General features: G+C 40.7%; 1 protein-coding gene across 5 annotated transcripts in view; it reads left to right on the top strand.

Moving 5' to 3' along the window:
• Positions 1 to 15,436, top strand: part of pard3aa (par-3 family cell polarity regulator alpha, a) — an 850,778-nt gene that overhangs the window by 388,191 nt on the left and 447,151 nt on the right. For 4 of the 5 annotated variants that reach the window (XM_059971936.1, XM_059971937.1, XM_059971938.1 and 1 more), the window contains one exon: positions 9,128 to 9,289. The exons of the other annotated variant lie outside the window; for it this stretch is intronic. In XM_059971936.1, the coding sequence (XP_059827919.1) occupies positions 9,128 to 9,289 (162 nt within the window). The remainder of the gene's footprint in view (positions 1 to 9,127; positions 9,290 to 15,436) is intronic. 5 annotated transcript variants of the gene reach the window in all.

Below are 15,436 nucleotides of genomic sequence, written 5' to 3' on the forward strand. Positions count from 1 at the left end.
GTCTCATGAACTTGATTGTGTATTTTAAAGAGGTGACCAAGAGGACTGATGAGGGCAGGGTTGTAGATGTTGTGTACATGGACTTCAGCAATGCCTTTGACAGGATTCATCTGAAAGCTGAAATTACATGAAATCTAGGGTGAGCTGGCCAATTGGATACTAAGTAACACACAACATGCTGCAGGAACTCAGCAGGCCTTGAGGGGAATGAACAGTTGGTGTTTCAGGCTGAGACCCTTGATCAAGACCCTTCTTCATTTCCAGTGTTTGCAGACACCCTTGTGTTTACAATTGGATACAAACTCAGCTTGATGAAGGAGTTAGGATGGTAGTGAAGGTATGCTTTTCAGATCTGAGTCCTGTGTCCAGGGATGTGCTGCAGAGATCAGTGTGAGGTTTCCTGCTGTTTGTCAAATATAATTGGGTGTTCTGTTGTTTGTCAAAAATAATAAATAATTAGATGAAAATATAAGTGGATTGGTTAGTAAGCTTGTGGATGACATTAAATTTTGTAAAGTAGTATACATGAAAGAAAGTTGTCAGAATCACTATTATAACTGACACCTGAGATTCTGCCAACAGCAGTTGTCTCATTGGCGTCTGTATAGATGGTGTTTGAGCGGTGCCAAACCACTCAGTCGTGAGTGTTGAGAGAGTAGAGCAGTGGACAAAGAACACATTACTGAGGTGTGCCTGTGTTGATAGTCAGCAAGGAGGTGTTATTTTTGATCTGCACTGACTGATCCTTCAATGAAGAAGCCAAGGAATTGCAGAAAGAGGTACAGAGGCCCAGGCTTTGAAGCTTTTGATCAGTACTGAGGGGATCATGGTATTGAACACTGAGCTGTAATCAATATACAGTAGCCTGACATAAGTATTGCTTTTGTCCAGATGCTCCAAGGCCGAGTGGCGTGTCAGTGCAATTGCAGACTTTTTAGACTGGTGTGGTCATAGGCAATTACAGCAGGCCCAGATCCTTGCTCAAGCAGGAGTTGATCCAAGACAGGACCGACTTCTCAAAACACTTTATCACAGTTGATGTGAGTGCCACTGGATGGTAGTCATTGTGACAGCTCACCCTCCCCGTCTTGGGCATGCAATTGATTGAGCCCCTTTTGAAGCAGCTGGGAACCTCTGACTGCAGCACTGAGAGTTTGTAGCTTTTCTTGAATCCTCCAGCCAATTTGTTGGCACAGGTTTTTAGTGGCCTGCCAAGTAAACCATGGGGGCCTGACGCCAAGAGGGGTTTACTGTCTTGAAGGATGTTCTGACATCAGCCTCTGAGACAGATATCAGTTTTGCTAAGTGCTGCAGGGATTTGCACAGGTATAGTTTTATTCTCTCTTTCAAAACATGGATGAAAAACATTTAGCTCCTCGGAGTGAAGCAGTGCAGTCCTTTATGATGTTAGGTTCCATCTTGTAGGAAATAATGACCTACAAACTGCGCGCATAGCTGGCATGAATTTGATTTTGTCTCTAACTTCATTCAGAATTGCCTTTTTTTTGCTCTTAAGATGCCCTTCCGTGGGTGATACCTGGGCATTACTATTCTGGAGAGGCTGCACAAAGGATTCCTGAGAATGTTGCTGGCACTTGGGGGGGGGGGGGGGGGGGGTGGGGCAGGAGAGGATTGAATTTGAAGCTGTGGTTAGATAAGCTGGGACTGTTCTCCTGGAGCAGGGTTGGCTCAAGGGTGATGCTATGGAGGTTTTTAAAATCAAGAGGGGCATAGATAAGGTGGATGGTCACCTTATCTTTCCCAGGATCAGGAAGTCCAAAACATGAGGGCTTAGGTTTAAGCTGTGAAGGGAAGGATTTAAAGGTATTGTGCAGGGCAATTTCTTTCACACAGAGTATTGGCCCTATGGAATGATCTGCCAGAGGGAGTGGTAATGGTGGATGTAAACATTCCGGCAAGTACATGGATTAGTTGGGCTGAAGGGCCTGTTTCCTGGCTATATGTGATTTAATTCAAAAGCACCATTGCTGTTCCATTTTTTTTGGTTTGAGTATTGAATTCTTAGATGACTCAGACTGAGTAAAATTAATAGCATGAAAACACCATATGCAGGTCCAAAGGGCATTTTGAATGAGCAAGAAAATAGTGAAGCCTGCATTCTCCAAGGACAAGCGAATGAGAGCATGTAATTTACTTAACTGTAAAGACTGATTTATAGAACTGTGGCAGTAAAGCGTCGCCTTGAAAATAGCAGTATGCTAAATTGTTATGAAGATGGTTCAGTAAAGTGATGCATATTGACCCTTTTATGATTAATTTACTTTTAAAAATTTTGCTTCGGTAATCCTATTCCAGTACATATTATCTGTCAATGCAAACTCTAATCTTGTGCAATGATTATTCCCTTTACTAAGTGGCTGCTATTTTTGAGCTCTCATGGTGTAAACCTTCAACCTTTAATTCAAATTTCTTCTTTTAATTTGCCATCTTCTCACTGAATCAGATGTTCATACAATGGAATATTTCTCAATTATATTTGTAATCTGAGCAAAAATTTAATCATAAATATACTTTAAGTACCTTAAACGGTGTAAGAAACAATCACTGGAATATTTCTGAAACGCTAAAATTTTATATGTCTGCAGTATAATGCCTGGAGTATTGTTATTTGGTGATGAAATATAGAGGCTTAAATGAAATAGTGAGGTGATTCTTAAATTCTTCAGATGATTGAGAATGAACTCCATTATTTATAATGGAGTGGGTTATAGTTGGGGTCCAGATTTCAAAAGACATGCTTGCTGCAGGAGGCTGTTCTGTACCTAACAAAATGCTATAATGATTAACTAATCAATATATGAAATATCACTAGAAAATGATTGTATATCATTTGGACTGTGATGGAAAGTGTTCTTTCATCTCTCCTGTGAAGTAGTTGGCCAATTGAGTTTGAAAGAAAACCTGCCCTTGTATTGTGGATTATATATTTTTCTAGCCTGGTTCATAACACCCTTTGAAAATGCATTACAGAAAGAGGCCATTTAGTCACATTGTGATGTCACTTCATCAAATGCCTAATTACATTCCTCTCCCTTTCCCGAACATTGTTCCTTTTCAGATTTTAACCAAACCCTTATGCTATCCCTTCAGTTTCTGTGGTCGTTTGGGGTCAAGCATTTTATATTCTGGTAACCCCCTATGAGAAAAGAAATTTCCTAACTTCCCCATCAATCTTCTGGTGATAATCCTCCTCTGTCTATTTCATGACGACTTATCACTCCATCAGAAACAATCCTTCACAGTTTTGTCTTTCAAAACAAATAATATTGAAAACTTGATAGATCTCCCCTCATATTTGTTTTGCTTCAGTGAAAAAAAGAACTGATGGATTCATTTTGAAACCCGGCTCACTTGTTCTGCTCTAAACTAACTGCGCTAAACTAACTATGACGGACAATGTTCAGAGGATTAATTGTTCTAAATCCATTAATTCAGGAGGTGGACTGAGAGGAATACAGCTGACAGATCACTTTGAGCCGCAATTGATGTGATGAAGGAGAAAGACACTTCTGCTTCTTTGCAGCTTAGTGATACAATCTGTGCTCATTTTCAGAGAGAGTAGCCCAAAAAGTATTTCAAATGAAACGTAGTTGATGCAGAAAATATAAAGTGCTGGAAATGCTCAGAACCTCGAGCTGTATCTGTGGGGAGAGAAATACAGGTGATATTTGTAGAACAGTGCAGTAAAGGAACAGGTTCTTCAGCCAACAATGCAGAATTGTGGCGCATCAGGCAGCAACCTTGCTGTTTCTAGCATTTTTGTCTGTTTTTAACGAGGCCAAGTTGCTAGCTCGATGCTCAGCCAGCACTGATGGAAAGTGTGCAAGGACCGGCTGCATTTGAACATGGGACCACTCTCCTCAAAGGCCAGTGCGGACGTCATTACACCACCAGTCGGCTACAATGCCGAATTGAAGCGCTTATTTTCTGTCTTTGCATGGTTCATCCCTTCATTCCCTGTATGCTCCTGTATCCAGCCTCTTGAACTCTATTATGGTATCTGCACCTACCACCCTCTCTAGCAGCCCCTTCGAGGCACCTACCACTCTCTGTTGTTTAAACACACGAGGTTATGCAGATGCAATCTGCAGGGAGCAGTGTCTCAGAAAGGCAACGTCCATTATTAAGGACCTCCAGTACCCAGAGCGTGCTTTTTTCTCGCTGTTACCATCAGGTAGGAGGTACAGAAGCCTGAAGGCACACACTCAGCAATTCAGGAACAGCTTCTTCCCCTTTTGCCATCCGATTCCTAAATGGACATTGAACCCAGGAATGCTGCCTCACTTTTTTAACATATGTTTCTGTTTTTAGCATGATTTTTAATCTATTCAATATATGTATATTGTAATGGATTTATACTTATTTATTTGTTGTTGTTATTATCTTTTTTTTCCTTCTATATTATGTATTGTATTGAACTGCTGGTGATAATAAACATGATTCTGATTCAGTACTCAGTAGCACTTGCATCCACAGTATTGAAATATGTTAAGACCACAAGATAAAGGAGCATTTGAGCATTTGGCCCATCGAGTCTACTCCACCATTTTGTCGTAGCTGATCCAATTTTCCTCTCAGCCCCAGTTTCCTGCCTTCCCCACCCATTGCTTCATGCCCTGACCAATCAAGAGTCTGTCAACCTCTGCCTTAAATATGCATAAATACATGCCCTGGGTGATGGGGCCCTTAATAATAAACATCGCTTATTTGAGGCACAGCTCCTTGAAGGTGTCTTGGGTACTACAGAGCTAATTTTACGATTTTCTGCAACTTCTTTTGATCCTGTGCAGTAACCCCCACCCCCCCACCCCCCCTACCAGCCAGAGATGCAGCCTGTCAGAATGCTGTCCATGGTACATCCATACAAGATTGAGTGCTTTAGTTGACAAACCAAATCTCTTCAAACTCCTAATGAAATATAGCAGTGATTTTTGCACTGATAGTTGGCGAGAAATAAGTATAAACAGTAAGACAATTCAGAACTGTTATGTAAGAATCTCAGACAGTGACGAGAGGGCTTACGGAAGCAAGGTATGCCAACTAGTGGAGTGGTGTTGCAGCAACAATCTGGCACTCAACGTCAGTAAGACATAAGAGCTGATTGTGGACTTCAGGAACGGTAAGATGAAGGAACACATACCAATCCTCATAGAGGGATCAGAAGTGGAGAGAGTGAGCAGTTTCAAGTTCCTGGGTATCAAGATCTCTGAGGACCTAACCTGGTCCCAACATATTGATGCAGCTATAAAGAAGGTAAGACATGGACTATACTTCATTAGGAGCTTGAAGAGATTTGATATGTCAAAAATACACTCAAAAACTTCTGCAGATGTACTGTGGAGAGCTTTCTGACAGGCTGCGTCGCTGTCTGGTATGGGAGGTGGCTACTGCACAGGACCAAAAAAAAGCGCTGCAGAGGGCTATAAATTTAGTCGGCTCCATCTTGGGTACTAGCTTACAAAGTACCCAGGACATCTTCAAGGAGTGATGTCTCAAAATGGCAGCATCTATTATTATTAAGGACCTCCAGCACCCAGGGCTTACCCTTTTCTCAGTGTTACCATCAGGTAGGAGGTACAGAAGCCTGAAGGCACACACTCAGCGATTCAGGAACAGCTTCTTCCCCTCTGCCATCTGATTCCTAAATGGACATTGAATCTTTGGACACTACATCACCTTTTTTAAAATATATAGTAATTCTGTTCTTGCACATTTAAAAAAATCTATTCAATATACATATACTGTAATTGATTTATTGATGATTTTTTTTTGTTTTATTTATTTCTTTTTCTCTCTACTACACTATGTATTGCATTGAACTGCTGCTACGAAGTTAACTAATTTCACGTCACATGCCAGTGATAATAAATCTGATTCTGAATTCGGCTCCTGTCTTGTGATCTTTTGCTGGAATTCAAGAGCAGCTCACACAAGATGTTGGAGGAATTCAGCAGGTCATCTCAGCATCTGTGGCGAGAGATAAAATTTGAATATTTTTGCTAAGAACCTTTATGAGGACAATCACCAAAAATCAGGGCCCTTTAGCAAAAATAACACTTGATCGACTACAGGAAGTTAATAACTTCTCACTGGAAGAGAAGGTAGTGAACTTGTACTATCCACGTTGCTGAGTATTCACAGAATTTTGTTTTAGCCTTGCAGTTGAATAAACGGTTATTCCAACCAAGTTTTACTGTATTGCACTAAACTGGGCACAGTGGTAACAATTATTCAGAGGAATCCACATTTTTTTTGTGCCAGTTTTGGTTTAAAAATAGTACTCAAGCTTCAAAATTGAAATGTTGATCAAACAGAGAATAAATATCTGTACATGCACGACATCTGAAACGTGTGGAAAATAATGGCAAAATTGTTATTTAGGGAAATAAGGATAACCATATAATTTTGGATGTTCCTGCAGTGATATTTGGCATTAAGTGCCTTTTCTCTGGTGTTTTGGCATTGCCCATCAACTCTTATTTCTCTCAGATTGTGAGATCCTTTCTTGAGACAAAGAGATTTCTGAAAATTCTTAAGATTCTACAAATCATCTGTAATTTAGACCATAAGACTGGTGCAAAATTAGGGCATTCAGTCCATCAAGTTTTTTCATTATCAAATTTCCCTCTCATCCCCCTTTCCTGCCTTCTTCTGGTCACCTTTCACCCCCTGACTTATTAAGAATCTATCGACTTCCACTTTAAATACACTCAATTACCTGGCCTCCATAGCCACCTGTGGCAATGAATTCTACAGATTCACCACCCTCTGGCTGAAGAAATTCCCCCTCATCTCGGTTCTAACTGGATGTCTCTCCATTCTGAGGATGTGCCATCTGGTCGGAGACTCCCTCACAAAAGGAAACATCCTACCGAGGCCTCTCAACATTAGGTACATTTCATTCTTCTAGATGCCTGTGAGTGCAGGCCCAGAGCCATCAAATGCTCCTCATATGATGAGCTTTTCAATCCTGGAATCATTTTCATGGGTGTCCTTTGAACCCTTTCAGATGTCAGCACATCCTTTCTTAGATAAGGGGCCCAAAACTGCTCACATTACTCCAAGTGAGGTCTCACCAGTGTCTTAAACCCTCAGCTGCACGAGGACTCCCAGATCCCTTTGCATCTCATATTTTTGAATATTCTTATTTGGAAAATATTCTATAATTTTATTCCATCTAACAAAGTGCATGACTATATACTCCTGACACTGTATTCCATCTGCTACTTCTTTGTCCATTCTCCTAATCTAAGTCCTTTCTGACTGCAAGGGGGTACACCCTTCTGCCACCTGTGTGGGATGACGAGTCTGTCGGGGACCTTGCGGACTTGTGGAAACTGTATGGTGGTTTCTTTTGAACTTATAGTCCTTTAACATCCTTGGACTATTTTTACTGTGCCCATGGTCTGTTTTTTTTTTATCAATTATGCTATTGTTTGCACTGTTGTAACTATGTGGTTTTGTGCAGGTCTTGTAGCTTTAGTTTTTGGTCTTGTTTTGTCTGGTGGAGTTGGCGCTCCTTTCTGGGGAACACGCTGAGATGGTAGCGCAATAATAATATGCAGCAGCCTCTCCGGACTCTGGATTGGGGATTGCCAAACGTTATGTGGATTTTCTGGTGTAGTCTGTCTTGTCATGTGCTTTTGTGATATCATTCTGGAGGAAAGTTGTCTCATTTTTTAACTGCATTGCACGTGGTTTCTAAATGACAATAAACTGAATCTGAATCTGAACTTGGCCAAAAAAGCCAACAATTCTGTCATCCAAGTCATTGACATACAATGTAAAAAGTAGCAGTCCAAACACCAACCCCGGGGAAACACCACTAGTCACCAGCAGCCAATCAGAAAAGGCTCAGTTTATTCCCTCTCTTTGCCCCCTGCCACTCATCCAATTCTTTGTGCATGCTGGTATCTTTCCTGTAATACACTGGGCTGTTACCTTGCTATGAAGCCGCATGTGTGGCACCTTGTCAAAGGCCTTCTGAAAATCCAAGCACACAGCATCTGCCAATTCTCTGTCTATCCAGCTTGTTCATTCCTCAAAGAATTCCAATAGATTTATCAGGTAAGATTTTCCCTGAAGGAAAACTTGCTGACTTTGGCCCAGTTTATCATGTGCTTCCAAGTGCCTCTGAAACCTTATCCTTAACAATCGACTCCCAACGTCTTCCCAACCACTGAGGTCAGTCTAACTGGCCTATAATTTCCTTCATATAATTTCCTCCATCTGAAGGGAGTGACATTTGCAATTTTCCAGTCCTCTTGAACCATGCCAGAATCTAAGGATTCTTGAAAGATCGTTACTAATACCTCCACAATCTCTCCACTTTCAGAACCCTTGTGTGTGAACCATCTGGGCTAGGTGACTTAGCCGCCTTCAGACCTTTCAGTTTCCCAAGCTTCTCCCTAGTAATAGCAACTATTCTTACTTCTGTCCTCTGACGCTCTCGAATTTCTGGTATGGGACTAGTGTCTCACACAGTGAAGAAGATTGATGCAATATACTTATTCAGTTTGTCCGCCACTTTCTTGTCCTCCACAGCCACCTCTCCAGCATAATTTTCCAGCAGTCTGATATCTACTGTTGCCTCTCGTTATTTTTCTCTTTACTATCTGAAAAAATGTGGTATCCTTTTTGATATTATTGGCTAGTTTATCTTCATATTTCATCTTTTCCCTGCTTATGACTGTTTTCGTTGCCTTCTGTTTGTTTTAAAAGCTTCCCAATCCTTTAACTTCCCACTAAATTTTGCTCTGTTGTTTTCCCTCTTTTGCTTTTATGTTGGTTTTGACATTTGAATAATTGATGTAATTATTCTGCAAAGGTCTGGTGATAATTTCTTAACCAAGAAAGTTTGTTGCTGTTGCAAGAATGAATCTGATTTAGAGTGTTGTTATTGCTTCACGTAAATCTTAACAAAAATACGTTTTCTAAAGTTTGTTCCATAAATAATTACAAGAACAAAGAGAAATCCATTCTCTTTGAAGTTATATTATGCATGAGCAATCTTAGTTGAGAGAACTTGTTTTACAGCATGTGGATTGTCTGTTTACTTGGCTAGAAATAATATAATGCTGTTTCTTTTTGACTCTGTGTTGCGTAGAAGGAGCCAGCTCCGAGAAATCCAGTAAATGGGCAGGACAATTACAGGAGTTTGCCAAGAGATGCAGGCCATTGGTCAAATCAGTTTCACCGGGACAATGCCCGATCATCTTTAAGTGCCACTCACCCTATGGTCGACAAATGGCTGGAACGGCAGGAGCAGGTAACTTAATGAAGTGTATGCTTTACAAAGATAAGCTAATTAAAGCCGAGAGCAAATACCTGTGTAGGCCAGAAATCTGAAAGAAAAACGGAAGGTAATGGAAACATTTGACTGATGTGTTAACATTTTGATGTTGACCCTCAATTTAATTTGAATTACTAGTATTGGCATACTCATAAATTTTCTCGAGTGTTCAGTTTTGCAAAGGTGTATTTGAGTGGGCCACCATTTCAGAGGTTGTTTTTGCAGAAATTCTGGAGGAAATTTTAGCTTTGTTTAAAAAAGCCTCTGTTGACAACATCCTTCCATTATATTGGTGTGAGGAAGTGCTGGTTAGGTTATTCTGTAACTTTATTATTCATTCAGAAGCCTACTGTTCCTTTATGTCATCCTGTCCAGAGCTCGTTCTTGAAGTAATTTTAAAAATATGTTCATTGTCCTCAAGGAAGCTGCGTGTGAAGATTTGGGATTCTGCAGAGTTTACTGCTTTGTGAGCTAGCTACTGAAATGTAAATGAAAGGTGGTGTCATTGTTTATGATTGCACACTTCAAAAAAAAACAATGGCTCTATGCTGATGATTACTGCGGACATCCTAGAATGCCAGATTGTCATTATAATGTAGATATCATTAAGGAATGAACTTGTGTAACTCAGACTTACTAACTTAATCAATTGAAATGCAAACTCCCCTTTATTGTTGGGATTGTTGGTAGTTATAGGAACATGTTCACATGGTACCATGACAGAGAAAAAAAATTGGGTTAACTTTCTGTTCTCCCTGTTGTAGGATTCCTGATCTCAATTTAGAGATTGAATCTTAAAATAATCCTGTTTTTTCATCTTTTCATTCAATGGTTCCATTTAATATTAGAGTATGTATACAGTATACAACCTGAGATTCTTACTCTTCGCAGACATCCAAGAAAACCCCAAAGAATGAATGACAGAATAATGTTAGAACCCAAAGCCCCCTCTTCCCCCTCCCACACACAAGCAGCAGCAAAGCATCAACCCTGACCCCCCACTTGTTCCAAGCATCAGCATTCACCACCCACCAGGCAAGCAACAGCAAAGCCGCAAACGGGAACTCCAGTCAACCAGGTAGATTTTATAGCCATCTGCTGGTTTCATGTTTACTACTAACACACACAAAATGCTGGTGGAACACAGCAGGACAGACAACATCTATAGGAAGAAGTACAGTCGACGTTTCAGGCCGAGACCCTTCGTCAGAAGTATTTTGTGTATGTTGCTTGAATTTCCAGCATCTGTCGATTTCCTTGTGTTCATGTTTACTACTGATGTGTATCACTAGAACTGAGCTACATGGAAGCTATAAATGAAAAATATAAGAGTCTTTATTCACACAGTAAACCTTTGAGAGAGAGAGTGTCCACCAGAGTCTCTCTCGCTCTCTCCTGAAGCAACACTTTATAACTGAAACATAAATAGCACTGAGCAATTATCTGCAGTTTCAATGGTTATAATCACCTACTCTAACATCTTGAATATAGTCAGGTAAATTTGCGGAATTACACATTTACAATATTGCACATCCCAACCAGCAGGACCCCTTTGAATATTCTGCACTGTAGTCTGTTCCTCAACCTTCTGAGCACAAACTCCAGACAACCAAAGAATGCCGATGCTGGTGGAAGTGGTGAATGGAGGTTCAATTGCAGCATTTAAGAGTAGTTTAGATAGGAACATGAATGAGAGGGGTAAGGCTGGATTTGGATGGGTGTGGCGAGATGACGCCAGGCAGCAAAACCAGGTTGGCATCGACTAAATGGGCTGAAAGGCCTGTTTCTCTGCTATGGGAGCTCTATGACTGATACCCATTTGTTGCAATGTTGAGGGGTGGCTTTCGAAATATGCAACGAGCCAGGATATGAATTGCCAATCTGGACTTGGCCTGAACAGTGCATTAAGTAGCAGGCATACACCTTTTACAATGTATAAATACAGGAGATAATCATTTGATACCTTATCTAATCTCATTTTGAAGTTTTCGATGATCACTGATAACATTGTCTTCCCCTGCTTAGTTTCAATGGGACAGAATCAGAATGTCCCACAGCCGGTGACTGGTTTCATGAGCCTTCAGGTATCAGTTAAGTTGTGAACAGATTTTACTTCCTTCAGACTAGTTATCATTGAATTTATACCTGCTATACCTACATAATTTTACAACTCCTGAGTAATCCCCAACAACTATTCCTGAAATGAGCCATTTTATAGACTTCATGTTTATTTCATTTCTTGAATTAAAATTCCTTAAGTGCCATGGTGGGATTTGAAATGATGTCACTGGATCAAATGACCAGAATTCTGGTGCATTGACAATATAACTGTGCTGAGCCTCAGGACAGTGTTGTATGAATGGAGACCTTTGGATTTATGGAATTTTGCTGGCTCAATCAGCTTTAACTCAACCAATTTTCTAGTTCAAATTCATTGTCATTTAATCATACACGTGCCTACAGTTATACAATACTGTGGAGCCAAGGTGCAAAACATAGCACATACTGTCACGAGGTAATGTTACCACAGGTTCCTGCTTGACATGGCCTGAAGATCGACAGGTTAACACAAAGAGCGAGATGTATGTTTAAGTCAGATAGGATAATGTTACTCACACTATTATAATAAATGACAGTCATTTGTATGGTGGCAGGAGATCAAGGAGGTTGTGCGAAGGATAAGAGGGGGCCTTGACAATGCTGGAAGCACTGCGTGTGCAGTGCTTCTAAGATGTGTCCTGAGTGGGGGGGAGGAGGAAAGAGACCCCGATAATGGTTTCAGCAGTTGTCACTCTCTGCTGCAGGGTCTTGTGACCTGATGCATTACAATTCCCATACCAGACTGTGATGCAGCTGGTCAGGACTCTCTCAACGATGGTCTAGTAGAATAAGGTGCGGATGGGTAGGGCTAGGGTGTGTGGGGGGGGAGAGCCTCACTTGTCTCATTCTCCTTAGGAAGTGAAGGCTCTGCTATGCTCACTTGGCTAGTGTGAGATTGTCAGTGATGTGCATGCCAAGGAACGCTCTCCACAGAGAAGCCGTTGATGTTTAGTAAGGAATGGTTAACCTGCATTTTCCACAATCATCATTTTAGTCATGTCTATGTTGAGACTCAGGCTGTTGTGTTTACACTGGTGCACAAAGTACTCCACCTTCTCTCTGTTAGCAGACACATTATTGTTGCTGATGACACCTTTATGTTGTCAGTGGACTTAATGATCTGGATTTGCCGGTACACAGTGTGGTACCAGTATGAGCAGCAGAGGGCTGAGCAAGCAGTCCTGGCGCACTGGTGCTTAGTGTGATGGAGCTAGAGATGTTGCTGCCAATACAGACTGCCTGTGGTCTCTTCATCAGTAAGTCCAAGATCCAACTGCAGAGGGAGATATTTGGACCCAACAAGGACAGTTTTCCCACCATCTACTGGGGAATGATTGACTTCAGTTCTGCTTTCAATACAATGAACAGTATTCTGACATTGGAGTCACCACTATCCAGGTCCAATGTCTCATATATTTCTTCTTTGCAAAGATTTGCCCCATTTCTTTTTGAATTGTGTTCTTGTATCAGTGTCATTAAATGTGGTCTGGTAGCTGTTAATTCTAAAACCGTCCTTACTTCCCTTTTCTGCATTCCTTCCAAACATGGAAACAGAAAAACCTGCAGCACAATACTGGCCCTTTGGCCCACAAAGCTGTGTTGAACAGGTTCTTACTTTAGAACTACCTGGGCTTACCCATGGCCCTCTATTTTTCTAAGCTCCAGGTATCCATCCAGGAGTCTCTTAAAAGACCCTATTGTTTCTACCTCCACCACCGCCGGCAGCCCATTCCACGCACTCACCACTCTCCATGTAAACAAAACTTACCCCTGACATCTCCTCTGAAATCATTTCCAAGCACCTTAAAACTATGTCCTCTCATGCTAGCCATTTCAGCCCTGGGAAAAAGCTTCTGACTATCTACATAATCAGTGACTCTCATTATCTTATACACCTCTATCAGGTCACCTCTCATCCTCCGTTGTTCCAAAGAGAAAAGGCCCGAGTTTACTCAACCTATTCTCATAAGGCATGCTCCCCAATTCAGGCAACATCCTTGTAATTCTCCTTTGCACCCTTTCTAAGGCTTGCACGTCCTTCCTGTAGTGAGGCGACCAGATCTGAACACAGTACTCCCAAGTGGGGTCTGACCAAGGTCCTAGATAGCTGTAACATTACCTCTCGGCTCCTAAACTCAATCCCACGATTGATGAAGGCCAATGCACTGTATGCCTTCTTAACCACTGAGTCAACTGTCTGAACCTTTTTTTCTTCTGAGAGAAAAAATGGTCAGGAGTATATCAGGTAGCCCTGAGAACATGGGTTATGCCATGGAGCCTTACCATTAACAGAGGTATCCATGGATCCCAGGTTGGGAACCCCTGCCTCGAGCCTAAACACAGTCAGTACTGTAGTTGCTGGAAATCCAGAGCAGCACGTAAAATGGTGGAGGAACTCAGTAGGTCAGGCAGCATCTATAACAGGGAATAAAGTCAATGTTTTGTGATGAAACCCTTCATCAGGAAGGAGCTATTTTAATTTGGGTCAGATTTGGAAATACAGGAGAAGTTTCCTTTTAAGGAATTAATGTGCATTATTGCCATTTATTGTTTTCAATATATTAGCTAATTACTGCCTGACATGCTGAGTTCCTCCAGCATTTTATGTATTGCTCTGGATTCTAGCTCTCTTATCCACAAAGCCACAGGATTATTATTAAATTCTAAATGTAAATAACAGAACATTAGTTTATTTCCCTCCTGAGCACTTAGAAAAGCCAATCAGCAGTATTTTATGTTTCAGTAAGTGAAATGTCAAAAATATGCACATTCCAAATAAAATATTTGTCCAAGGAAATCAAGTGGCAGGGAGTAAAACTGAATCCACAAATCCCAATAATTGAACATTAATGAATTTATTTTTTGGCACAGAATGATTACAGCATCCTTAATGTTCAGGGTGTTTAGTTTCTTGGTTCATTTCCATTCCCTGAGTCTTGTCAGATATGTCAGTTGTACCACTTAATGTGAGGATAAAAATTATAGAAATAAATGTATGGAAACAGGCCACTTGGCCCAACTTGTGCATGCTGACCAGTGGGCACCATTCTGTATTGATCTAATCTCCCAGCACTTGGTCCATGGCAGTCTATGCCTTGGCAAATTAAGTGCTCATCTTGACACTTTTTAAATGGTGTCAACCTCTGCATTCCATTGAAAATGCAATCCAGGTACTGGCCACTCACTGAGTGAAGAAAGTCCCCTTCAAACTCTAAATCTCATCCTCCTTATCCTAACTAGCCAAAGGTAATTTAAACCTGCAGAGTGTGAGTGTGAGAGTGTGTGTGTGTGTGTGTTTGTATATGCTTGTCTGTTTCAGGTAACTTAATACTTAAGAGGACTTTTTTAAAAATTGGGCTTTATTTGCAAATTCCATTTCCTTCTGGCCTTGTGTTTAATGCCAAGTAAAAGTATGCATGTGTTTAGTTGTACGGCAGTAAGTTTTTCCAGCTGGTTTGCTTCAACTTGCGGACAAAGATGGTGTGGAGAAATTACACATGTAATTTTAACTGGAAGTTTATGTGCTTTTCTAACAGCTGTACTTTGTTCTGACGAGCTTTTAAAATGGATGGTTCTGTGTGAATGAATGACAGCCTTTTGTGGATCCAGTGCTTGTCATTTTAAATCATGTATAACATCTACTGAGTATAATGGCTTCAGTCTCTCTCACTGTCCCTTGACTTCCTTGTACATACATTTTATTTGGAATGTACATATTTTCTCCATTTCATTTAATCAAGTGTATTGCTGATAGGATTCTTGTAAATGCTTAGAGAAAAATAATCTACATTTTCTATTACTTACACAGGATAATTCTGTTTTGTGGGTGTTGGAACTTAATGAATGGTTTTGGTTCGTGTCTTGTTGAATCTTATGAAGCTTGCATTTGATTATTCATAACCAAAACCAGTAATTTAAGGACCATCTAACATGTAGGTTAGTGCTAAGCGTATTGCTTAAGTTACATGCATATTGTGGTGCAACATAATTTCAAAATTCTGTCTTATAGACAAGTCTACTGAA

Source organism: Hypanus sabinus, chromosome 6 (genome assembly GCF_030144855.1).
Source record: "Hypanus sabinus isolate sHypSab1 chromosome 6, sHypSab1.hap1, whole genome shotgun sequence".
NCBI lineage: Eukaryota > Metazoa > Chordata > Chondrichthyes > Myliobatiformes > Dasyatidae > Hypanus > Hypanus sabinus.